Source organism: Emydura macquarii, unplaced genomic scaffold (genome assembly GCF_026122565.2).
Source record: "Emydura macquarii macquarii isolate MOO-44397 ecotype Brisbane River unplaced genomic scaffold, CSIRO-AGI_Emac_v2 contig_3366, whole genome shotgun sequence".
In the NCBI taxonomy this organism is placed as follows: Eukaryota; Metazoa; Chordata; order Testudines; family Chelidae; genus Emydura; species Emydura macquarii.
The window spans coordinates 59456-84149 of NW_027133503.1; the positions used below are offsets into that span (position 1 = coordinate 59456).

General features: G+C 55.5%; 1 protein-coding gene across 1 annotated transcript; it reads left to right on the forward strand.

The window, feature by feature from the left end:
• On the forward strand, window positions 1-23713 carry LOC137143937 (adhesion G protein-coupled receptor E3-like). Its single transcript, XM_067534013.1, has 20 exons — window positions 1-8; window positions 717-907; window positions 4068-4223; window positions 5485-5640; window positions 8788-8943; window positions 15341-15490; window positions 16024-16091; window positions 16708-16812; window positions 17642-17819; window positions 18346-18465; window positions 19134-19339; window positions 19427-19597; window positions 19751-19945; window positions 20429-20664; window positions 21326-21392; window positions 21918-22009; window positions 22367-22535; window positions 22652-22739; window positions 23301-23314; window positions 23657-23713. Exons 1-20 carry the CDS (start codon window positions 1-3, stop codon window positions 23711-23713), a joined length of 2583 nt encoding a protein of 860 aa, XP_067390114.1.
• Window positions 23714-24694: the final 981 nt, after the last annotated feature.

Sequence of the window (24694 nt, forward strand, 5' to 3'; positions counted from 1 at the left end):
ATGTCGGGGTAGATGGGCCTTGGGACTGACCCAGGCTGGCAATGCCGGTGTGTTCCCCTGTGATTGGAACGTGATAGGGATTTCTGCCACATTTCCACCCCTTGGGAGACCAAGCTTCAAACATGGACTCCTAAATCTCCCCAAATCTTTGACCCATTGAAGTCATTGTCCCCATTGTGAGACAGGGATTGACCCATAGATGCCACAGTGACTGTTCTCCCGTCTGTTATGTCCATAGCGCACACACACACAGTTGGAAAGGCAGCATAAAATCCTCTCACTGGCCGGCTGCAGCACAACACAAGGTTATTTCTTAAGTCCAGAACCCTAACAGTCAAGAACCCAAAACAGAGAGAGACAAAGCAGGCTGCTCCCTGCGGCAGATGGGCATAACTCCCCCCACACCTTTGCTCTAGGCTAGCTCTTTTGAAGAAAGACTACTGGAAAAAACAGATCACACATTTCTGCACAGAGGCCCCTAGACCGCAAGCAGGAGCAGGAAGGCCCCTTACAGATGTAAAGTGAGAGCTTGTGAGACTAACACAATTCTCAATACACCAAATTCTCAAGTGGCCGTTACGCTGCCAGAGCAGCCTAGTGCGGCCTGAGTGTTGCTGAGAATCAGGCCTTTGATTGTTAAATTCAGTTGAGTCCCCGTCGCCTGGGTCCTGTCAGCCAGCTCAGTGTAGGGGGTCATACGGGTAATGTCTCCCTAGCAAGACTGGACAGAGCGTCCCCTCCTTTGTTGCAGATATTGACGAGTGTCTGGGGCTGAGCCGGGCAGACTGCGGACCCCACGCGCACTGCACGAACACACCTGGGAGCTACAGTTGCAGCTGCATCGAGGGCTACGAGTCCAGCTCTGGGAAAATCACGTTCATGAAAGCGAATGAGAACACCTGCCGTGGTGAGCTCTCCCTGACCCCCACCCACTGAGACACCCCCACACAAACACCTCACACCTGCTGAGCCCAGACCTGGCGTTGCACCAGCTTTAGCAAAGGCACGAAGCCGTCACTGAGGCTGTGATTAGACGTGACCCTCGTCTTTTCCCACAGAGCTGGGGGCCGGACTCACCCCTCTCCCCGGTGCTTGGACGAGGAATAAAACCCAGAGTTAGAAAGAGACCCACGGAGCAAAGTCCTTGTGCTGCAGAGAAGCACCATGGAGACAGGAGGGGACCCTCGCCGGCCCCAGAACACAGCGTAGGGCTGCTAGTGCCCCCCTGAGCCTGGGAAGGGGCCTTATGTGCGGGCCATGGGAATAGCTCAGTGCATTCTGCCCCCCATGGACCCTGGGGGCAGGGAATATACACAGTGCAGGGGACCACAGCCATGCCCCTGATCTTACCCTTATGGACTCTGTGAGGCAGAGAATAGCTGCAGCACAGGGCACCTGGGCCATGGCCCCTAAGTCAGGGGCTGGGGACAGGGCAGAGGCGTGGCCCATAAAGCCACTCCACACCAGCTGCAGTGGCCCCTTGTTCAGGGCTGGGGATTCTCAAGTGGCCTTTACGGTTCCAGAGCAGCCTAGTGCGGCCTGAGTGTTGCTGAGAATCAGGCCTTTGATTTTGTTAACCTCACAGGGGCCCAAGCGTATGAGTCCCGTCACCCAGCTCAGTGCAGGGGGTGATACGGGGAATGTCTCCCTGCCAGGACTGGACAGAGCATCCCCTTCTTGTGTTGCAGATATTGACGAGTGTCTGGAGCCCAGCCGGGCAGACTGCGGACCCCACACACACTGCACCAACATGCCTGGGAGTTACTCTTGCAGCTGCATCGATGGATACGAGTCCAGCTCTGGGAAAGCCACGTTCAGGGGCACGAGTGAAAGCATCTGCCAGTGGTGAGCTGTCCCTGGTCCCCCACTGTGCTCTGCTGAGACCCCCCGCACCTCTGCGCTCATTCCAGGCCTGGTGCTGCACCAGACGCTGCTGCCAGCTGTAGTAAAGGCGCCCGATCCAGGCACTGGGGCTGTGATCAGCCGTGACCCTCGACCACTCCCACAGTGCGTGGGGGCCAGGATCTCCCCTGCCCTGGGTGTTTGGATTGAGAATAAACCCCCAGGTTTCCAGGGATGCACCGGGAGCGGGGAGAGGACCCTCGCTGGCCCCAGCACACAGCATCCGGGCAGCCAGTGCCCCACCCTCCCCGACCCTCCCCGAGCTTGGGAAGGGGCCCCGGGCACGGCTCCAGGAATTGGGCTGAAGCGTTGTTGAATTCACCCCAGGTGTCCGAGTGTTTCAGCTCCCGCTGGGCCCAGGCAGCCATGCTCACCCATGGCTCTAGAGGATGCGGCTGCTAGTTTGGGGGACACTCCCACTCCCCAAGCTCCCCTGGGCAGCGCTGTACGGGGCACGTGCTGTGAGTGGCATTGCCAGCCCAGCCCCAGGCTTCCCTCAGACACCCTGGCTTCCAGCAGCATGGTGCAGGACACGGGTGTTGTCAGCTGTTGGCTGCGTGTGTGTCCTCTCTGTGCTGACCGGGTCTGGCCAGTAGCCGGCCTGGCTGACTTCGATCGAACTGCCCAGACAGACACAGAGTTGGTTCAGTGGGGAAGGCGTTCGGCCAGGTGTGTTGCCGACTAAACACGGTACTAACCCCATAGACGCTGCAGGGACATTAATACCTGTGTGCCCGTGACAATGGACCAGCTCAGTGAGCGGCGGGACTTTCCACTGCCCCCTATGGCAGACAAAGGGTTAAGGCGAGATTCCCCGACATCTATAGACTGAGACAAACAATCTGGGGTAAACAACTCACGAAGCACCTTCCATGTGTCACGAGGTGTTTGTTACCTGCCCTGGTACCTTTCTCCCAATTCTTCACACAAAACATCCCTATTCACCGCCTGGCTTTGCACTTTCCTCCTGATGTTTCAGACCAAGCATCACTGCTCATCCCTTCTGTCAAACCATCCTATCGTGCCTGGCTGGGGCTGTTCCTTGTGCTGCCCTGCGGGAATGTGTCAACATAGTCAGTGTGTTTTAGCAATGCCAGCACCACCGGTGCCGAGTTCGCGTACCGGACAGGGAACTTGCAGGCAAGCCTCTGCCTCTGGACAGGGCCTGACATTTGTTCAGAGATTAACTTCTGCTGACTTTAGTTCAGGGCCCAGGCCTTGCTCCAGGCCACGTGCTCTCTCTACTCCAGCTCCATGTCGCTCTCCCAGGGCAGTGCAGACAGGAGTTTACCCAGGGCACAGACAGAGGGGTCTCTCTGTGCTGGCAGTCCAGTGGATTCGGAGACCCCTTTGGGCTGGTGAAGCTGGCCCATGCTCCACCGTAAGTCCCCTGGCAGAGGATACCCAGGTGCTGGTGTCTCTCTACCAGGGACGCTGGAGTCTGCCAGCTGCTAAATCTCTCTCTGCTGGTGCCTGTCAGTGCTCGCTGAGCCCCCCGATTCAGCAAAGCACATGCTTTGATGCATCCCTGCACAGCTACACACTTCATTTGGCTTTAGTGGGTCTCCGGTGACGACGATCCCAAGCATTCAAAGAAATCACGAGATTGGTTTAGAAAATCACAAGATTTAAAAAGACCAGGCAGCAAGGGGGCAGGGCATGGATTTCATTGACTCAGAAAGGTGGCAAATTTAAATCAGATACAGGGAAATACTCTTCCACCCGCTGCAGCATTAGCCTCGTGGAATCACTGCTACCGACTGGCATGGAAGCTGTGAGCGTGTCAATTTTTAAAGAGGGCCTGGCCGCCTCTATGGCGAATGACAATACCTGGGGCTGTGATAGTTAATGGACAATAATTCTGGGAGGGAGGTAAAACCTCCCACCTCAGAGTTTATGCCAACCTCTGATTATTAGAGACCTTCCTGGGGGCAGATTATCCCACAGCTGGGGTGGCCCCTTGTTCAGGGCAAAGGATTGTCAAGTGGCCGTTACGTTGCCAGAGCAGCCTAGTGCGGCCTGAGTGTTGCTGAGAATCAGGCCCTTGATTGTAAACCTCAAAGAGGCCCAGTTTCCTGGGTCCTGTCACCCAGCTCAGTGCAGGGGGTGATACGGGGAACGTCTCCCTGCCAGGACTGGACAGAGCCTCCGCTCTTCTGTTGCAGATATTGACGAGTGTCTGGGGCCGAGCCGGGCAGACTGCGGACCCCACGCACACTGCACCAACACACCTGGGAGTTACTATTGCAGCTGCATCGATGGCTACGAGTCCAGCTCTGGGAAAGCCACGTTCAGGAGCGCGAGTGAGAACACCTGCCGCGGTGAGCTCTCCCCTGACCCCCACCCGCTGAAACATCTCCTTCCCTCACACACTTCACGTGCCCATTCCAAGCCTGGCGCTGCACCGGGGCTTCTGCCAGCTTTGGCAAGGGCACGAGGCCGTCACGGAGGCTGTGATGAGACGTGACCCTCGCCTGCTCCCGCAGCGCTGGGGGCCAGGCTCACCCCTGTCTCCAGCACTTGGACAGGGGATAAACCCTATGGAGCAAACTCCTTCCACCCAGTGCAGCATTAGCCCGTGGAATCACTGCTACTGACTGGCAGCCAGGCTGTGAGTGAGTCGAGTTTGAAAGAGGGACTGGCCGCCTCTATGGGGAACGACAATCCCTGGGGCTGTGATAGTTAATGGACAATAATTCTGGGAGGGAGGAAAACATCCCACGTCAGGGCTTAAGCCGACCTCTGATTATTAGAGACCTTCCTGGGGCAGATTATCCCACATCTGCAGCTGGACACTTACATCTTCCTCTGTAGCACCTGTCGCAGTCGGGATGTCGGGGTAGATGGGCCTTGGGACTGACCCAGGCTGGCAATGCCGGTGTGTTGCCCTGTGATTGGAACGTGATAGGGCTTTCTGCCACATTTCCACCTCTTGGGAAACCAAGATTCAAACATGGACTCCTAAATCTCCCCTAATCTTTGACCCATTGAAGTCATTGTCCCCATTGTGGGACAGGGATTGAACCATTGATGCCACAGTGACTGTTCTTCCGTCTGTTATGTTCATAGCACACACACACACAGTTGGAAAGGCAGCATAAAATCCTCTCGCTGGCCGGCTGCAGCACAACACAAGGTTATTTCTTAAGTCCAGAACCCTAACAGTCAAGAACCCAAAACAGAGAGAGACAAAGCAGGATGCTCCCTGCGGCAGATGGGCATAACTCCCCCCACACCTTTGCTCTAGGCTAGCTCTTTTGCAGAAAGACTACTGGAAAAAACAGATCACATATTTCTGCACACAGGCCCCTAGACCGCAAGCAGGAGCAGGAAGGCCCCTTACAGATGTAAAGTGAGAGCTTGTGAGACCAACACAATTCTCAATACACCAAATTCTCAAGTGGCCGTTACGCTACCAGAGCAGCCTAGTGCGGCCTGAGTGTTGCTGAGAATCAGGCCTTTGATTGTTAAATTCAGTTGAGTCCCCATCGCCTGGGTCCTGTCAGCCAGCTCAGTGTAGGGAGTCATACGGGTAATGTCTCCCTAGCAAGACTGGACAGAGCGTCCCCTCCTTTGTTGCAGATATTGACGAGTGTCTGGGGCCGAGCCGGGCTGACTGCGGACCCCACGCACACTGCACCAACATGCCTGGGAGCTACAGTTGCAGCTGCATCGAGGGCTACGAGTCCAGCTCTGGGAAAATCACGTTCATGAGAGCGAGTGAGAACAACTGTCGTGGTGAGCTAGCCCCTGACCCCCACCTGCTGAGACACGCCCCCCACACCTCACACCTGCTGAGCCCAGACCTGGCGTTGCACCAGCTTTAGCAAAGGCACGAAGCCGTCACTGAGGCTGTGATGAGACGTGACCCTCATCTTTTCCCACAGAGCTGGGGGCCGGACTCACCCCTCTCCCCGGTGCTTGGACGAGGAATAAAACCCAGAGTTAGAAAGAGACCCACGGAGCAAAGTCCTTGTGCTGCAGAGAAGCACCATGGAGACAGGAGGGGACCCTCGCCGGCCCCAGAACACAGCGTCCGGGCTGCTAGTGCCTCCCTGAGCCTGGGAAGGGGCCTTATGTGCGGGCCATGGGAATAGCTCAGTGCATTCTGCCCCCCATGGACCCTGGGGGCAGGGAATATACACAGTGCAGGGGACCACAGCCATGCCCCTGATCTTACCCTTATGGACTCTGTGAGGCAGAGAATAGCTGCAGCACAGGGCACCTGGGCCATGGCCCCTAAGTCAGGGGCTGGGGACAGGGTGGAGGCATGGCCCATAAAGCCTCTCCACACCAGCTGCAGTGGCCCCTTGTTCAGGGCGGGGGATTCTCAAGTGGCCTTTACGGTTCCAGAGCAGCCTAGTGCGGCCTGAGTGTTGCTGAGAATCAGGCCTTTGATTTTGTTAACCTCACAGGGGCCCAGTCGTCTGGGTCCCGTAGCCCAGCTCAGTGCAGGGGTGATACGGGGAATGTCTCCCTGCCAGGACTGGACAGAGCATCCCCTTCTTGTGTTGCAGATATTGACGAGTGTCTGGAGCCGAGCCGGGCTGACTGCGGACCCCACGCACACTGCACCAACATGCCTGGGAGTTACTCTTGCAGCTGCATCGATGGATACGAGTCCAGCTCTGGGAAAGCCACGTTCAGGGGCACGAGTGAAAGCATCTGCCGTGGTGAGCTGTCCCTGGTCCCCCACTGTGCTCTGCTGAGACCCCCCCGCACCTCTGCGCTCATTCCAGGCCTGGTGCTGCACCAGACGCTGCTGCCAGCTGCAGTAAAGGCGCCCGATCCAGGCACTGGGGCTGTGATCAGCCGTGACCCTCGACCACTCCCACAGCGCGTGGGGGCCAGGATCTCCCCTGCCCTGGGTGTTTGGATTGAGAATAAACCCCCAGGTTTCCAGGGATGCACCGGGAGCGGGGAGAGGACCCTCGCTGGCCCCAGCACACAGCATCCGGGAAGCCAGTGCCCCACCCTCCCCGAGCTTGGGAAGGGGCCCCGGGCACGGCTCCAGGAATTGGGCTGAAGCGTTGTTGAATTCACCCCAGGTCTCCTAGTGTTTAAGCTCCCGCTGGGGCCAGGCAGCCATGCTCACCCATGGCTCTAGAGGATGCGGCTGCTAGTTTGGGGGACACTCCCACTCCCCAAGCTCCCCTGGGCAGCGCTGTACGGGGCACGTGCTGTGAGTGGCATTGCCAGCCTAGCCCCAGGCTTCCCTCAGACACCCTGGCTTCCAGCAGCATGGTGCAGGACACGGGTGTTGTCAGCTGTTGGCTGCGTGTCTGTCCTCTCTGTGCTGACCCGGCTCTGGCCAGTAGCCGGCCTGGCTGACTTCGATCGAACTGCCCAGACAGACACAGAGTCGGTTCAGTGGGGAAGGCGTTCGGCCAGGTGTGTTGCCGACTAAACATGGTACTAGCCCCATAGACGCTGCAGGGACATTAATACCTGTGTGCCCATGACAATGGACTAGCTCAGCGAGTGGCGGGACTTTCCACTGCCCCCTACGGCAGACAAAGGGTTAAGGCGAGATTCCCCGACATCTATAGACTGAGACAAACAATCTGGGGTAAACAACTCACGAAGCACCTTCCATGTGTCACGAGGTGTTTGTTACCTGCCCTGGTACCTTTCTCCCGATTCTTCACACAAAACATCCCTATTCACCGCCTGGCTTTGTACTTTCCTCCTGATGTTTCAGACCAAGCATCACTGCTCATCCCTTCTGTCAAACCATCCTATCGTGCCTGGCTGGGCTGTTCCTTGTGCTGCCCTGCGGGAATGTGTCAACATAGTCAGTGTGTTTTAGCAATGCCAGCACCACCGGTGCCGAGTTCACGTACCGGACAGGGAACTTGCAGGCAATCCTCTGCCTCTGGACAGGGCCTGACATTTGCTCAGAGAGTAACTTCTGCTGACTTTAGTTCAGGGCCCAGGCCTTGCTCCAGGCCACGTGCTCTCTCTACTCCAGCTCCATGTTGCTCTCCCAGGGCAGTGCAGACAGGAGTTTACCCAGGGCACAGACAGAGGGGTCTCTCTGTGCTGGCAGTCCAGTGGATTCAGAGACCCCTTTGGGCTGGTGAAGCTGGCCCATGCTCCACCGTAAGTCCCCTGGCAGGGGATACCCAGGTGCTGGTGTCTCTCTACCAGGGACGCTGGAGTCTGCCAGCTGCTAAATCTCTCTCTGCTGGTGCCTGTCAGTGCTCGCTGAGCCCCCCGATTCAGCAAAGCACATGCTTAGATGCATCCCTGCACAGCTACACACTTCATTTGGCTTCAGTGGGTCTCCAGTGACGACGATCCCAAGCATTCAAAGAAATCACGAGATTGGTTTAGAAAATCACAAGATTTAAAAAGACCAGAGAGCAAGGGGGCAGGGCATGGATTTCATTGACTCAGAGAGGTGGCAAATTCAAAGCAGATACAGGGAAATACTCTTCCACCCAGTGCGGCATTAGCCTCGTGGAATCACTGCTACCGACTGGCATGGAAGCTGTGAGCGTGTCAATTTTTAAAGAGGGACTGGCCGCCTCTATGGCGAATGACAATACCTGGGGCTGTGATAGTTAATGGACAATCATTCTGGGAGGGAGGTAAAACCTCCCACCACAGGGCTTATGCCGACCTCTGATTATTAGAGACCTTCCTGGGAGCAGATTATACCACAGCTGGGGTGGCCCTTGTGCAGGGCGGGGGATTCTCAAGTGGCCGTTAAGCTGCCAGAGCAGCCTAGTGCGGCCTGAGTGTTGCTGAGAATCAGGCCCTTGATTGTAAACCTCAAAGAGGCCCAGTTGTCTGGGTCCTGTCACCCAGCTCAGTGCAGGGGGTGATACGGGGAACGTTTCCCTGCCAGGACTGAATGGAGCGTCCCTTCTTCTGTTGCAGATATTGACGAGTGTCTGGGGCCGAGCCAGGCAGACTGCGGACCCCACACACACTGCACCAACACGCCTGGGAGTTACTATTGCATCTGCATCGATGGATACGAGTCCAGCTCTGGGAAAGCCACGTTCAATAGCGCGAGTGAGAACACCTGCCTTGGTGAGCTAGCCCTGACCCCCACCCGCTGAGACACCCCCTCCCTCACACACTTCACGTGCCCATTCCAAGCCTGGCGCTGCACCGGGGCTTCTGCCAGCTTTGGCAAAGGCACTAGGCCGTCACGGAGGCCGTGATGAGACGTGACCCTCGCCTGCTCCCGCAGAGCTGGGGGCCGGGCTCACCCCTGTCCCCGGCGCTTAGACGGGGCATGAACCCCACGGAGCAAACTCCTTCCACCCAGTGCAGCATTAGCCCGTGGAATCTCTGCTACCGACTGGCAGCCAGGCTGTGAGGGAATCTAGTTTGAAAGAGGGACTGGCCGCCTCTATGGGGAACGACTATACCCGGGGCTGTGATAGTTAATGGACAATAATTCTGGGAGGGAGGAAAAAATCCCACATCAGGGCTTAAGCCGACCTCTGATTATTAGAGACCTTCCTGGGGCAGATTATCCCACATCTGCAGCTGGACACTTACACCTTCCTCTGTAGCACCTGTTGCAGTCAGGATACCGGGGTAGATGGGCCTTGGGACTGACCCAGGCTGGCAATGCCGGTGTGTTCCCCTGTGATTGGAACGTGATAGGGATTTCTGCCACATTTCCACCCCTTGGGAGACCAAGCTTCAAACATGGACTCCTAAATCTCCGCAAATCTTTGACCCATTGAAGTCATTGTCCCCATTGTGGGACAGGGATTGAACCATTGATGCCACAGTGACTGTTCTCCCGTCTGTTATGTTCATAGCACACACACAGACAGTTGGAAAGGCAGCATAAAATCCTCTCGCTGGCCGGCTGCAGCACAACACAAGGTTATTTCTTAAGTCCAGAACCCTAACAGCCAAGAACCCAAAACAGAGAGAGACAAAGCAGGCTGCTCCCTGCGGCAGATGGGCATAACTCCCCCCACCCCTTTGCTCTAGGCTAGCTCTTTTGCAGAAAGACTACTGGAAAAAACAGATCACATATTTCTGCACAGAGGCCCCTAGACCGCAAGCAGGAGCAGGAAGGCCCCTTACAGATGTAAAGTGAGAGCTTGTGAGACCAACACAATTCTCAATACACCAAATTCTCAAGTGGCCATTACGCTGCTAGAGCAGCCTAGTGCGGCCTCAGTGTTGCTGAGAATCAGGCCTTTGATAGTTAAATTCAGTTGAGTCCCCGTCGCCTGGGTCCTGTCAGCCAGCTCAGTGTAGGGAGTCATACGGGTAATGTCTCCCTAGCAAGACTGGACAGAGCGTCCCCTCCTGTGTTGCAGATATTGACGAGTGTCTGGGGCCGAGCCGGGCTGACTGCGGACCCCACGCACACTGCACCAACATGCCTGGGAGTTACTCTTGCAGCTGCATCGATGGATACGAGTCCAGCTCTGGGAAAGCCACGTTCAGGGGCACGAGTGAAAGCATCTGCCGTGGTGAGCTGTCCCTGGTCCCCCACTGTGCTCTGCTGAGACCCCCCCGCACCTCTGCGCTCATTCCAGGCCTGGTGCTGCACCAGACGCTGCTGCCAGCTGCAGTAAAGGCACCCGATCCAGGCACTGGGGCTGTGATCAGCCGTGACCCTCGACCACTCCCACAGCGCGTGGGGGCCAGGATCTCCCCTGCCCTGGGTGTTTGGATTGAGAATAAACCCCCAGGTTTCCAGGGATGCACCGGGAGCGGGGAGAGGACCCTCGCTGGCCCCAGCACACAGCATCTGGGCAGCCAGTGCCCCACCCTCCCCGACCCTCCCTGAGCTTGGGAAGGGGCTCCGGGCACGGCTCCAGGAATTGGGCTGAAGCGTTGTTGAATTCACCCCAGGTCTCCTAGTGTTTAAGCTCCCGCTGGGGCCAGGCAGCCGTGCTCACCCATGGCTCTAGAGGATGCGGCTGCTAGTTTGGGGGACACTCCCACTCCCCAAGCTCCCCTGGGCAGCGCTGTACGGGGCACGTGCTGTGAGTGGCATTGCCAGCCTAGCCCCAGGCTTCCCTCAGACACCCTGGCTTCCAGCAGCATGGTGCAGGACACGGGTGTTGTCAGCTGTTGGCTGCGTGTCTGTCCTCTCTGTGCTGACCCGGCTCTGGCCAGTAGCCGGCCTGGCAGACCTCGATCGAACTGCCCAGACAGACACAGAGTCGGTTCAGTGGGGAAGGCGTTCGGCCAGGTGTGTTGCCGACTAAACACGGTACTAACCCCATAGACGCTGCAGGGACATTAATACCTGTGTGCCCGTGACAATGGACCAGCTCAGCGAGTGGCGGGACTTTCCACTGCCCCCTACGGCAGACAAAGGGTTAAGGCAAGATTCCCCAACATCTATAGACTGAGACACACAATCTGGGGTAAACAACTCACGAAGCACCTTCCATGTGTCACAAGGCGTTTGTTACCTGCCCTGGTACCTTTCTCCCGACGCTTCACACAAAACATCCCTATTCACCACCTGGCTTTGTACTTTCCTCCTGATGTTTCAGACCAAGCATCACTGCTCATCCCTTCTGTCAAACCATCCTATCGTGCCTGGCTGGGGCTGTTCCTTGCGCTGCCCTGCGGGAATGTGTTGACATAGTCAGTGTGTTTTAGCAATGCCAGCACCACCGGTGCCGAGTTCGCTTACCGGACAGGGAACTTGCAGGCAAGCCTCTGCCTCTGGACAGGGCCTGACATTTGCTCAGAGAGTAACTTCTGCTGACTTTAGTTCAGGGCCCAGGCCTTGCTCCAGGCCACGTGCTCTCTCTACTCCAGCTCCATGTCGCTCTCCCAGGGCAGTGCAGACAGGAGTTTACCCAGGGCACAGACAGAGGGGTCTCTCTGTGCTGGCAGTCCAGTGGATTCGGAGACCCCTTTGGGCTGGTGATGCTGGCCCATGCTCCACTGTAAGTCCCCTGGCAGAGGATACCTAGGTGCTGGTGTGTCTCTACCAGGGGATGCTAGAGGCTGCCAGCTGCTAAATCTCTCTCTGCTGGTCTCTGTCAGTGCTCATTGAGAACCCGATTCAGCAAAGCACATGCTTAGATGCATCCCTGCACAGCTACACACTTCATTTGGCTTTAGCGGGTCTCCAGTGACGACAATCCCAAGCATTCAAAGAAATCACAAGATTAGTTTAGAAAATCATGAGCTTTAAAAAGACCAGAGAGCAAGGGGGCAGGGCATGGATTTCATTGAATCAGAAAGGTGGCAAATTCAAAGCAGATACAGGGAAATACTCTTCCACCCAGTGCGGCATTAGCCCGTGCAATTGCGGCTACCAATTGGCATGAGTGTGTCGAGTATTAAAGAGGGACGGGATGTTTCTATGGGGAAAGACAATACCTGTGGCTGTGATAGTTAATAGACAATCATTCTGGGAGGGAGGAAAACATCCCATGTAAGGGCTTAAGCCAACCTCTGATTATTAGAGACCTTCCTGGGGCAGATTATCCCACAGCTGCCTTTGGGCTGGTGAAGCTCGCCCATGCTTCACCGTAAGCAATGCCGGTGTGTTCCCCTGTGATTGCAATGTGAGAGGAATTTCTGCCACATTTCCGGCCCTTGGAAGACCGAGCTTCAAACATGGACTCCTAAATCTCCCCACAATCTTGAATCGTTGAAGTCATTGGCCCCATTGTGGGACAGCGATTGACCCAAAGATGTGACTGTTCCGCCATCTGTTATATCCATAGCAGAAGCACTGACTGGGAAACAAATCAAAAAGTCCTCTCACTGGCCGGCTGCAGCACAACACAAGGTTATTTCTTAAGTCCGGAACCCTAACAGTCAAGAACTCATAACAGAGAGAGACAAAGCAGGCTGCTCCCTGCGGCAGATGGGCATAACTCCCCCCAGTCCTTTGCTCTAGGCTAGCTCTTTTGCAGACAGACTGCTGGAAAAAACAGATCACACATTTCTGAACAGAGGCCCCAGCCTGCAAGCAGGAGCAGGAAGGCCCATTGCAGATGTAAAGTCAGAATTTGTGAGACTAACACAATTTTCAATACACCAAACTGTCAGGTGGCCGTTACGGTGCCAGAGCAGCCTACTGCAGCCTGAGTGTTGCTGAGAATCAGGCCTTTCATTGTTAAATACAACAGTGTCCTTTTTGCCTAGGTTCCGACACCCCGGTCAGTACAAGGGGATGATAGGGGAATGTCTCCCTACCAGGCCTGGACAGAGCGTCCCCTTCTTGTGTTGCAGATATTGACGAATGTCTGGGGCCGAGCCGGCAAGACTGCGGACCCCACGCAAACTGCACCAACATGCCTGGGAGTTACTATTGCAGCTGCATCAATGGCTACGAGTCCAGCTCTGGGAAAGCCACTTTCAGGGGCGCGAATGAAAGCTTCTGCCAGGGTGAGCTCTGCCCTGACCCCCACCCTCTGAGACACCACCTTCCCCCACGCACTTCATGTGCTTATTCCAGGCCTGGTGCTGCACCGGGGCTTCTACCAGGTTTGACAAAGGCACGAGGCCATCATGGAGGCTGTGATGAGTCATCAGCCTTGCCTGCACCCACAGCGCTGGGAGCCGGGCTCACCCCTTTCTCCGGCGCTTGGACAGGGGATGAACCCCATGGAGCAAATTCCTTCCACCCGGTGCAGCATTAGCTCGTGGAATCACTGCTACCGATTGGCAGCCAAGCTGTGAGTGAGTCGATTTTTAAAGAGGGACTGGCCGCCTCTATGGGGAACGACAATCCCTGGGGCTGTGATAGTTAATGGACAATAATTCTGGGAGGGAGGAAAACCTCTCACATCTGGGCTTAAGCCGACCTCTGATTTATGAGAGACCTTCCTGGGGGCAGATTATCCCACGGCTGCTGCTGGACACTTATACCTTCCTCTGCAGCACCTGTCGCAGTCGGGATATCGGGGTAGATGGGCCTTGGGACTGACCCAGGCTGGCAATGCCGGTGTGTTCCCCTGTGATTGGAACATGATAGCATTTTCTGCCACATTTCCACCCCTTGGGAGACCAAGCTTCAAACATGGACTCCTAAATCTGCCCAGATCTTAGCCGCATTAGGCCCCATTGTGGGATGGGGGATTGACCCATAGATGCCACAGTGACTGTTCTCCCGTCTGTTATGTTCATAGCACACACGCACACAGTGGGAAACAAAGCATAAAATCCTCTCACTGGCTGGCTGCACCACAACACAAGGTTATTTCTTAACTCCAGAACCCTAACAGACAAGTACCCAAAACAGAGAGAGACAAAGCAGGCTGCTCCCTGCGGCAGATGGGCATAATCCTCCCCCCCTCTGCCTCACGCCCCTTCCCTCTAGGGTAGCTCTTTTGCAGACAGACAGCTGAAAAAACCAAATCACAGACTTCTGCATGGAGGCCCTCAGCCAGTAAACAGGACCAGGAAGGCCCCTTGCTGATGTAAAGTGAGGCTAACACAGTTTTCAATACACCAAATTCTCCAGTGGCCGTTACGCTGCCAGAGCAGCCTGGTGCGGCCTGTGTGTTGCTAAGAATCAGGACTTTGATTGTTAAATTTGGTGGGACTGTCCTGTGGAAACCAGGGTTTGCTCAGGGGTTTCATTAGAACCAGTCAGCGGGGGTGCATTGAAGGAGTATTGGACCCCTTGGACTGGACTCTGGCCTTGGTTATAGTGGTGTAAAATCCAGAGCAGCCTTAATTACTCTAATAGTTTCTCCAGATTATCCCAGTGTGAGACCAGAATCAGGACCCGCCAGGAGGGGATCCAGGCTGGTGGCCACTTCGGCATTGCCTGCTCTCCCAGGTGTATGACACGGTGGTTTGGTCCCATGGCAGGAGCTCTCTGGCTGCTGATGGCACTGAGCATCAAGCTTCTTCCCACCACCCTGCACCCACCACCTCCACCTATTGGTTAACTAATTCCGTGCAACTCACACAGCCTCGCAATCAGTTCTGACCCCTGCAGCAGCTCCCACATCTGCCCCGATCACCCAATGCACCTCAGGTCCTCCTGCCTCAAGAGGGGTTCTTCATGCCTGTTTCATGGAAGGGGGGCTGCCCAGGGTCTCTTTATCCCCCCTCCAGGCCTACAGATGAAGGGAGGAGGAGCAAAGAACAGATTGCTCCGTTTTTCACAGGAGGGGAGGGAGGAGAAGAGAGCAGAGATGACGTGAGTTGCTGGGCTCTCTCTGTCCCCTCCCCTGTCCAAAAACTCTCTGCTCCTAAGGAATGACAAAGGGTCCCAGCCCCACCTTGCTTCGGGTCCCACTGGAGCCCTCAGTGAGACTCAATGGACTTCCTTTGTTCCCCTCTAGTGTTTGGTCCATCAAGAAGATAACTTTCTACTGCTGCCTGGCAATGGAATTGCTCCTTTAACGTACACCTCACTATGGTGCTGAAAGTCCCAGGTTCAAAACCCTGCTGATGACACCTCTGTGGTGAGGGATTCAAAACAGCTGCTCAGTGGGGCCTCTCTGATTTTCCCTCCCAGATATTGATGAATGTGCCAGATCCTCTGACATCTGCGGCCCGGGAGTCCTGTGCTTCAACACCGGCGGGAGTTTCCAGTGTAGGTGCCCAGCCGGCCTAATCCCTTCCACCGGAGTCGGGAGCTGGGAACTGAACCAAACCACGTGTGAAGGTGAGTTCTCCCCCAGCGGGCAGAGGTGTCTGTTCCCAGCAGGTCTCTCTGCAGAGTCCATGGAAACCAGGAAGTCTAGGAGGCAGGCAGGGGGCAGGGATAACTAGTTTCTCTCCCCACCCTCACACTCAGGGGCGCCCTCTAGTGCTAATGCACAGACTTGGGGCTACCAATGCCCCTGTGTTTACAGAAGGAAAGCCTGCAAATTCATCCGGCCACCTTACCACATGCTCAGACCAGCTGGAGGATGGCAGGTGCCCAGAGTCATGTGTGGGAAGCAGGGGACGGGAGCAGGAGGGCGGGGCAAAGCGCATTGTAAATGGAGGGGACAGAGCCACGGAGTGAGATGGGCAGGAAGGGAGGGAGTTTTATTAGAGCAGCCGCTTGTTAAACTGTTGGCAGCGCAGCATGTAGACAGAGAGCAGCCAGCGGGGCCGGAGGACAGGGGGATTTTCCCTCAAGCAGGAGCCAGTTGATATGAAAATCTGCGGTGAAAGCGCTAATATCTGCTCCTCTCTTCCCGCTGCTCCAAGACCCCTGCTACAACAGCAGCGCTGAGCTGGAGAGAATCAAAGAGAGGCGCAGGAACTGCCCTCTGCAGGTACCTTTGAACCCATCCTTCATTTGGTGGGGATTTTGCCCTGTGTTTTGTGCCACCAATATGGAAATTCCCAGACAAAAACCTTTGTTGTTTTTTCGGTAGTGCCTACAAACCCCAGCCAAGATTAAGGCACTGCTGGGTTTGTTCCTTTCATAGCTGGACCCGATTCTCCTCCTCTTCTTCCTCCTCCTCCTAGGCTGGTCCCATCTACCTGTGATCAGCTGTTCAAGTCCTTCTCCCCTTCCAGTCTGTCTTGGAGCAGTTCCTCATAAACTCTGCAGCTCATCAAATCCTTTTGTATGACATCCCCCCATCGAGTTGTGGGTTCCCCGATCCTTCTCTTACCTTCCACTTCTAAGTTCAGCACTTTGTTCCCTGTTTATTCTTCTGACTTTCTTCTCACACACCCGCACCTGTTCCGTTTCTCCGCATGAATCTCACTGCGGTAACAGCCCATCGGGCGTGTCCTGGGCTGCGCAAGTCTGATACAGTCTTCAGGGATCTAGGGCCCGATTCTGAAAAGCTTCAGTCACACAATTAAGGGTGTCAGGATCAGGCCCCTGCACATTCGCCCTGCAGTGCCTGCAGAACTCACCCTCTGCCCTGGTCTCTGCAGGGAGAGCTGAGCAGCAGCAGCAGCAGTTTTTGCTCTTTCCTTAATTCGACCTTAGAGATTTTGACGTCAACGTGGGGAGCCAGGAGTGCGGCATTATCTCTAGAGGTGAGAGGCTCCACCCCCTGAATGTGCCCTGCTGACTAGGGCCCCCCTGTGTGCCCCACAGCCCGGAGCAACTGCCTGCTGCTAAGCCGGTTTAGGAGTCTCACTGCGGGTGACAGATACTCTTCAGAAAATATCTGTGCCCTCCACTGGTGGGTGCATGGGTGGGTGTGTGCGTGCGTATGTGTCCTCTAGTGGTGTGGGTGGGTGTGGGCACATGCAGATGCCCTGTGTTAGTGAGGGTTGTGTGCGTCCACACACCCTCTAGTGCTGTGTGTGTGTGCACGCACGCACAAGTGCACATGCAGATGCCCCCTAGTGACGTTTGTAGATGTGTGCATGAACACAACCCCTAGTGGTGTGGGTGGGTGTGGGCACAAACGCCCTCTATTGGGGTGTGCGCACGTGTCTTTGTCCACCCTCTAGTGTTCAGAATTGTTGTGTTGTGCCTCAGAAGCCCCATACTGCTAACAGTTAATGGGGATTCTCCTTCAGCTCATCAGCCAGGGTCTTTCAGGCTGCAGGATCTGGGTTCTCTCTCTCTCCTGGCTCTGCCATACCTTTCTGACCTCAGCTGCTGTGGCCTTGTGATAATGTTATGCCCTTGGAGGGAGGGATGGGGTGCAGGGGACGAAGAAGGAATGACAAAGGGTTCCAGCCCCACCTGGCTTTGTAAAGGGTTCCCCTCTGAGAGCACTGCAGCCCCTGAGCTGGGAGAGGCTGTGATGTCTGATGTACCTAAGACACATCGCTGTCACCTGTGAACACATGGGACGTGGCGCCTGAGCCCCCGGACTCCTCGCTTCCAGGGTGTTTCCTTTCCTCTCCCCAGAAAGAGATTCACACTTTCAGCACCATCATGAACAACACCTCCATCTGGAACAGCACAAGCGAGGGGGATGTGGCATTGGCCGTGGATTTCCTACTGCAGAGCGTGGAGATGGCCACGCTGGCCACTGCGCGCAGGTCCCCGGGGAACATGACACAGAGCGTGACAACAGAGTCTATGGGTGAGGGGCGGGACGGGTGGCTTTTAGCACTCCTCCTGCCGGGAGATCCGGGGTTCTACACTAGGCCCCAAATCCACTGGAAGTTGGAGCTGAAATATCTGTGTGGATGTGAGCCTGTGGTGAACACAGACACGGACCTGCCCTGACCCGGCCCAGGAAATAGAGCCCAGCCCTGCCAGTGCCCCCGGGAGCAACAGCAACTGCTTGAGAAGGGGTTAAATGCAACACTTGGCAATCCACCATAGGGGCTTTATGCCCCCCCCGCCCCCGTAGGGTACGCCCCTTGCTGGGCACAGCATCCCCAGGGAGACACAGACAGAATGTGGGAAGGGGGCACGGAGGGGTGCCCAAGGCAACTCGGGGTGGGGGAGCTCCAAACTTCCCCCTCCTCCAGTGGGGAAGAGCCCTGAAGCCCTGCGGCACCAAGTGGCGTGGGAGGGGGCCTGGAGCTGCCCCAGCTGGGACAGATTCCCAGGAAAGTGGTTTCACAGCGAGGGGCTCTGTCATCTCCCCCTCTCCCCTGCAGCTGTCCAGACGCGGCTCGTCACGGGGAACTGCAGCCAGGACAACGAGATCTTCAGGCTGAGTGCTCACGGGGAGACGATGGACATCCACTGTGATACAGTCACTGGGGCAGCCACACAAGGTACCATCCTGGGGATGGAGACACCCAGGGCCCAAACCACAGCACAGAGCCATTCCCAGGCACCGACCCCCAGACCGGGTTCCCCCATTCCTCCCTCCCCTGGGATCTGCAGGCTGGGACCCTCACCTCTGTCTCTAGCACCAGAGTGCTCCTTCTCAGGCTGTGGGGCTGTGAGCTGTACAGACCCCTTCGTTCCCAGCTGCCCTACAGCTTGAGCTCCAAGTGGTGAGGGTCTGTGTGGTCCGAGGGGAGGCAGCTGATGCAAGGGTCTCTGGTAGGACATGGGCCCAGAGAATGGAAAGAGCAGGGACCCCTGAATGGGATGAAAGGGGACCAGGTAACATGTACCCTCAGCTGCCACATTCAGGCTGGTGGCCCCTAATCCTCCAGCACCAGGGGAAGCTCGTCCCTGGCAAGCTCCTCTGCCTGGTCTCGCTGAGAAAAATGATATCATCATCTCTGCTTCCTGCAGCCAAAAGCTTCCAGCCAGACGTGTTCCTGGGGTCTCTGAGAGAGGAGGTGGCATGGTCCAGTGGCGAAATCTTATGAGTTGTGGCCAGGACTCCTGGGTTCCATTCCCAGCTCTGCCACGGGCTCGCTGGGACCCCTGGTTGCTGGGCACCTGGCTGGCTCATTCTTTGCCATAGCGTCTGCGTCTCCTCTCCCAGCAGGTCTGACGGCTGCTGCTGTTTTTATTTCTTACTCCACACTGGGCTCCATCATCAACAGGAGACTTCTCAGCCAGGGAAATCCACCAGCTGGTGGGACGCTGGGGAATAGTCACCTCAACTCCAGGGTGGTGAGTGGGGCCATCGGAGGCAGGAGACACATTCACCTCTCCAGACCTGCAAACTTCACCCTGCCCCACAGCCAGGTCTGTTACTGCGTGTATAGACACGTGCTAACCCAAACAACGCTCTGTGCTCCCGTGGGGATGAGGATGATTCTGTTGTGTTTCCAGGACATACAAGCGAAGGAAGAGTCTCTCTGCGTCTACTGGAAATTCGTGGACGGGGAAGGCACCTGGTCTCGGGACGGCTGCACCGTTCTGCACGCGAACAGCACTCACACCACCTGCAGCTGCGACCATCTCTCCAGCTTCGCCCTCCTTATGGCTCCCACCGCAGTGACGGTATCTCGGTGTTAGACTCGGATCGCAGGGCGGGACTCTCAGCGCCAGCCGCACTCTGCCATTGCTTGGGCAAAACTGTCACTGCAGTGACTGGAGGCTTTGCCGGGAAAAGGCTGAGTAGGGTGGTGGTGATTCTCCTTTGCTGTGTTACAGGAGAGTTACACACTGACCGTCATCACCAACGTGGGACTGACCCTCTCCCTGCTCTGCCTCCTCTTCGCCATCCTCACCTTCCTGCTGTGCCGCTCCATCCGCAACGTCAGCACTTCCATCCACCTGCAGCTCTGCCTCTGCCTCTTCCTGGCCGACCTGCTCTTCCTCACCGCTGTGACCCGCACCAGCAGTCGGGTATGGCCTGCTCCGCTCCCAGGGCCCGATTCTCACCTGCTCTGTTCCTCCGCTTGCAGTGGGGCAGGGTTTGTGGCCTGAACCCCTTTGTGCTCCCTGGATTCTGGGCTTGGCTGGACCCAGGTCAGATTCCCAGGGAGATTTTTCCATCCCCCTTTAGGCCCCTTTACGCTGGACACAGGGGCCTGAGTCTCTCCATCCCCAGGACTTCGGCCAGTTCGATTCCTATGTCACATTCTCCCTGTGCCTCAATTCCTTTCCTACTTGACTTTCCCAAGGTCACCCTGGGAATCTGTTCCATTCCTGGGCACAGAACCTGGACCCCCTGAGTCCCAGGAACCTGCTGTCTCTGGGTCAGGGAGTCTTATAACTGGAGAGCTGTGTTAACCAGAATCCCGGTGTGACCCCCCCCGGGCAGGTCTGTCCCATACTCAGCATTTCCCCTCCCAGCCACAGTGTCCCCCAGCTCTCTGTCTCCCCCAGGTGGCGTGTGCTGTCATTGCTGGCTTCCTGCACTACCTCTTCCTGGCCTGCTTCACCTGGATGTTCCTGGAGGGGCTGCATCTCTTCCTCACCGTCAGGAACCTGAAGGTCGTGAATTACACCAGCGCTGGCAGGTTCAAGAAGAGATACATGTACCCGTTCGGCTACGGATTCCCCGCCCTGGTGGTGGCTATTTCTGCAGCACTGAATCCTGAAGGCTATGGATCTCCCCAATAGTAAGTGCAGAGTCCATCCCGACGGGACCTGGGACGTGGCTTCCCTGCTGGGTCGCACGAGCTCACCCAGGTCTGTATTTAACCTAGATTTCCCTGCTCACCCTGCCTGGGAGATGAACATCCCTGCTGGGACCCTGCCCCCTCCCCAGTAGCCCTAAGGTGCCCCTAGCGCAGTGGGGCATTGGGCACCTGTCGTACACCTACAGTCCTCACCACACTGATGATGAGCAAGAACAAGGCAGAAAGGTCCCAGCTTGGCTCCCAGGTCCCAGGCTTTGCTTGTGGCACTGGAGGGTAAAAAAAACGCACCTTGTTACTGTGTGCAAATCCCTGATGGTCCATCTGTAAAGTGAGCTCCTCCACTAACGTAGGGAGTGGTGTGTTCTTGGCTCCCCGGCAAGATCCTCAGCGGGTGTAAATCAGTGTAGCTCCACTTCCTTCAGTGTAGCAAGGCCGCTTTACATCAGCGGTGTGTCCGGCCTCATCGATACTACAAGCATCCATCTGAGATGGTCCGTGGAGGGGCTGGCAGAAGAAGTGGTAACAGAAAGCAGGAGATGCGGTGGTAGATGGCGAGGGCTGACAAAGGGGAGCAGTCACATTCATGTCACCACATTGTTGTTTGTGGGATAACGCCTTTCTTCTTCCTCCCTACCTGCAGCTGCTGGCTCAGCCAGAAGAAAGGCTTTCATTGGAGCTTCCTGGGTCCAGTCTGTGTCATAATCCTGGTGGGTATTTCCCAGAACCACAGGGCCCCGATCACGTCTCACCTCTGTGGCCCCATTGATTTCAGTGAAGCAGGAAGGAGAACGGGGCCCATGGAAACCAAAGGAACGACCCAGTTAGGTCCCACTGAGCCCATCCGCTTGGGCCAGTCCTGGAATTAGTCACTTGCTATAGCCGAGCCAGATCCTCCTCTCAGTGACACCAGTGTAAACCCAGAATAACTATTTACCCCACCGGAAACTGGAGTGGCTCCATATTTAACTCTGAGCACAATCTGGCCTCTGGGATCCCATTGATTCATCTCAGTCCTGGCTGTGCTGTGAGCTCTGTGCATGGGGAGAGACTGAGAACTGCCACGGGAGAATACCAGGGATGCCAGGGATGATTCCCCTGGGTGATTGCCACCTGGACTCCCCACTGGTTCAGCAGTGTTCGGATCAGTCCCCTGGCTTCGTTCTGTGCCTCAGCTGGGCTCACTGGCCCCGGAAGGGACATTTTACAGGAAATATTTCCTGCCGTTTCCACAGATAAATACAACCTTCTTTGCCCTGATCCTGTGGATCCTGAGAAACAAACTCTCCACCCTCAATACGGATGTGTCCACCCTCAGAGACCACAGGTGAGAAGGCAATGAAACAATGGAGGAGGGTCAGATCCCTTGGTTGGAAGCTCCTTGGCACAGGGAAGGTGTGGGGATTGCAGGAAGGGGACCACGTATTTAGGATCCACAGGAACATGTTGGTCCCATGGGTTGGTTCTGCTTTGAGCAGGGGGTTGGATAAGATACCTCCTGAGGTGCCTTCCAACCTCCATCTTCTATCATTCTAAATTCCCATTGTCTTGGTATTAACAATACCCCTGTCCCACACAGTAAAGCAGGGGCCGGTAGCTCTCTCCCACACTGCCCAGACCCTCCTGACGCAATTGTTCTCCACAGGATAATTGTAACGAGATCTCTCCATGTGCCTTTATCCAGGTTATTGACCTTTAAAGCCATAGCCCAGCTCTTCATTCTGGGCTGCACGTGGATCCTTGGTCTCCTACAAGTCGGCCCAGCAGCCACAGTCATGGAGTATTTATTCACCATCATCAACAGCCTGCAGGGAGCCTTCATCTTTCTGGTGCACTGTCTCCTCAATCGCCAGGTAATGCCCGTGGCCCTTCATCACCCACCCAGCGCCTTCACCGGCCTAGTGGTGGCCATGTCTGATTTCCTCAGGGTTAGTGACCTGATGCAGTGACCGTGTCCCTGACTCTCTAGGTGAGAGAGGAGTACCGGGGATGGATCAAGAGAGTCCGAACATTCGGCACAAAATCTCAGACGTACGATGTATCCATGTCCACTCTCCGCACAGTCGACACCGAGATGCTAAAAGGTCCTCTGCTTTGTTCCAATACGAACCTGTGAGACAGTCATCTCTAGCTTGGTCTCATTATTGCTGTAAAGGTGCTTTGCCTTCCGAGTGACCCAGGATTTATTATAAGGCTGGTGGGAACGTCATTGAGTGTGTCAGGGAGAGTCGGTCACTCTTGAGGGATGTCCTAGATGTCTTAGGCACCAGCACAGAATGCCTTTTCCTGGCACCTCCACGTTCCCTTCCTTTGGCTCTCCTGAGAACCCCAGGGGTCACTCGCTGTAGACTGGGAAGTGTTGGCTTTTGCAGTGTAATGATCTGAACATCTCCTGGGATTGAAACCTCATCAGTGCGGACGAATCATCCCCTATGTGCAGTCAGCACCAGGAAAAATTTCCCTTGGCTCCACTATCCTTATGGGTCAGAATTCAGCAGCTTTGTGTGTCGCCTCCCAGAGACAAGCCCCCAGTTGGCACATCACGCTCTAGTGGAATCTATCGCCATGTTTCTGCTTTTTTTGCCAGATGTAATCCTTCTGCCAGGTGGAGTCAGCAGCAACCACCAGTTCAATACCACAGGGTTCCAGTGCGAAACAGGACCGGCTGGAGCCCCCACCCAGTAATCTAGGAAAAGTATCACCACCTCGGGCGCTGCTAAAAGCCAGAATTTCCCCTCTTGCAAGCACAGAGTCTGTGTGTAATAAAAGAGAGCTTTTAATAAAAAGAGAAATGGAACTTGGCATTATTCTGGGAAAATACCACAACCACGACTCGAAAGCATGTGACCATGACAACTCCCAGCCCAGAATCCGTTGGCTGGTGTCCTTTGCATCTGTTTTTCACCTTGCGCGGTGAAAGTCCAACAAATGCTCCTTGAACCTGCCCTTGCCCTCTCCCTCCACTGCACCCCACTCACAGTTGCTGTCCTTGGTCAGCGAAGGCCCAGAGTTCAGAGGTGAGTTCACATGAGTTCCCCTCCCGCCGGAGGGGTTGGGAAGATGGCATTAGAAATGCCTCAGCTGCTGCTGCCACCATCTGTGCAACTTAGGTCTGGTCTACATGACAGACCTATATCAGTATGACTACGAGAGTTCTGTGGCACTTTAAAGACTAACAAATTTAATATTTGCAGACATAAGCTTTCGAGAGACTTCAGCTCTCTTCTTCAGATGCAGTAATACAGAAAATAGGTAACTCAGAGACATCTTATAAATATCCAGGTGCATGTGAAAATCCACCTCCTTGAGTGACGTAGTTATACTGACCTATCACCCCATGTTGACAATGCCATGTCAGCAGGAGAGCTTCTCCCGTCGACGCAGCTACCAGCTCTTGGGAATGTGCATTGATTAAGCCAATGGGAGAAGCTCTCTCCTGTCGGTTTAGAGCATCTTCATTAAAGCACTAAAGCGCCGATGCTGCATTTTAAGTGTAGACATGCCTTGAGGTTCAGCAGCTAGACTGGTTATCAGCGATTTCAGCTCTAATGATCACTTAACAAAACAAAGACTCTCATTTGAGTTCAATCAGCGGTGTCTTGAAACAGGGCGAAAGCAGAGGGTCCAACGGCAGCTAGGATTGTTTTGGCAGAGCCCACATCACTGGGTACCAAGACCTGTCTTCACGCAATCAGGATCACAACATGCCACTACCCCTGCACTCAGTACTTAAGTGATTTGTCACGCAGCACAAACCAAAACTGATCACTCTGGCAAAGCAATTCCCACTGCTGAATTCCTAGGCAGAGCAGGTGGGCTTTGCAAAAACAGCCTCTTCCTGAAGTCTTTCCCCCCAGGGTGACACACTGCACCCCAAAGCAGCACCCTGTGAACCCCATATTCATACTTGCAGTGTGGCTGTAATAGTTCATACTAAGCAGGCCAGATAAATATCTAATAAGGGTCAGAATATCTTAAACCCATTGTGCTGTCCAAATACGTGTAGCATCAG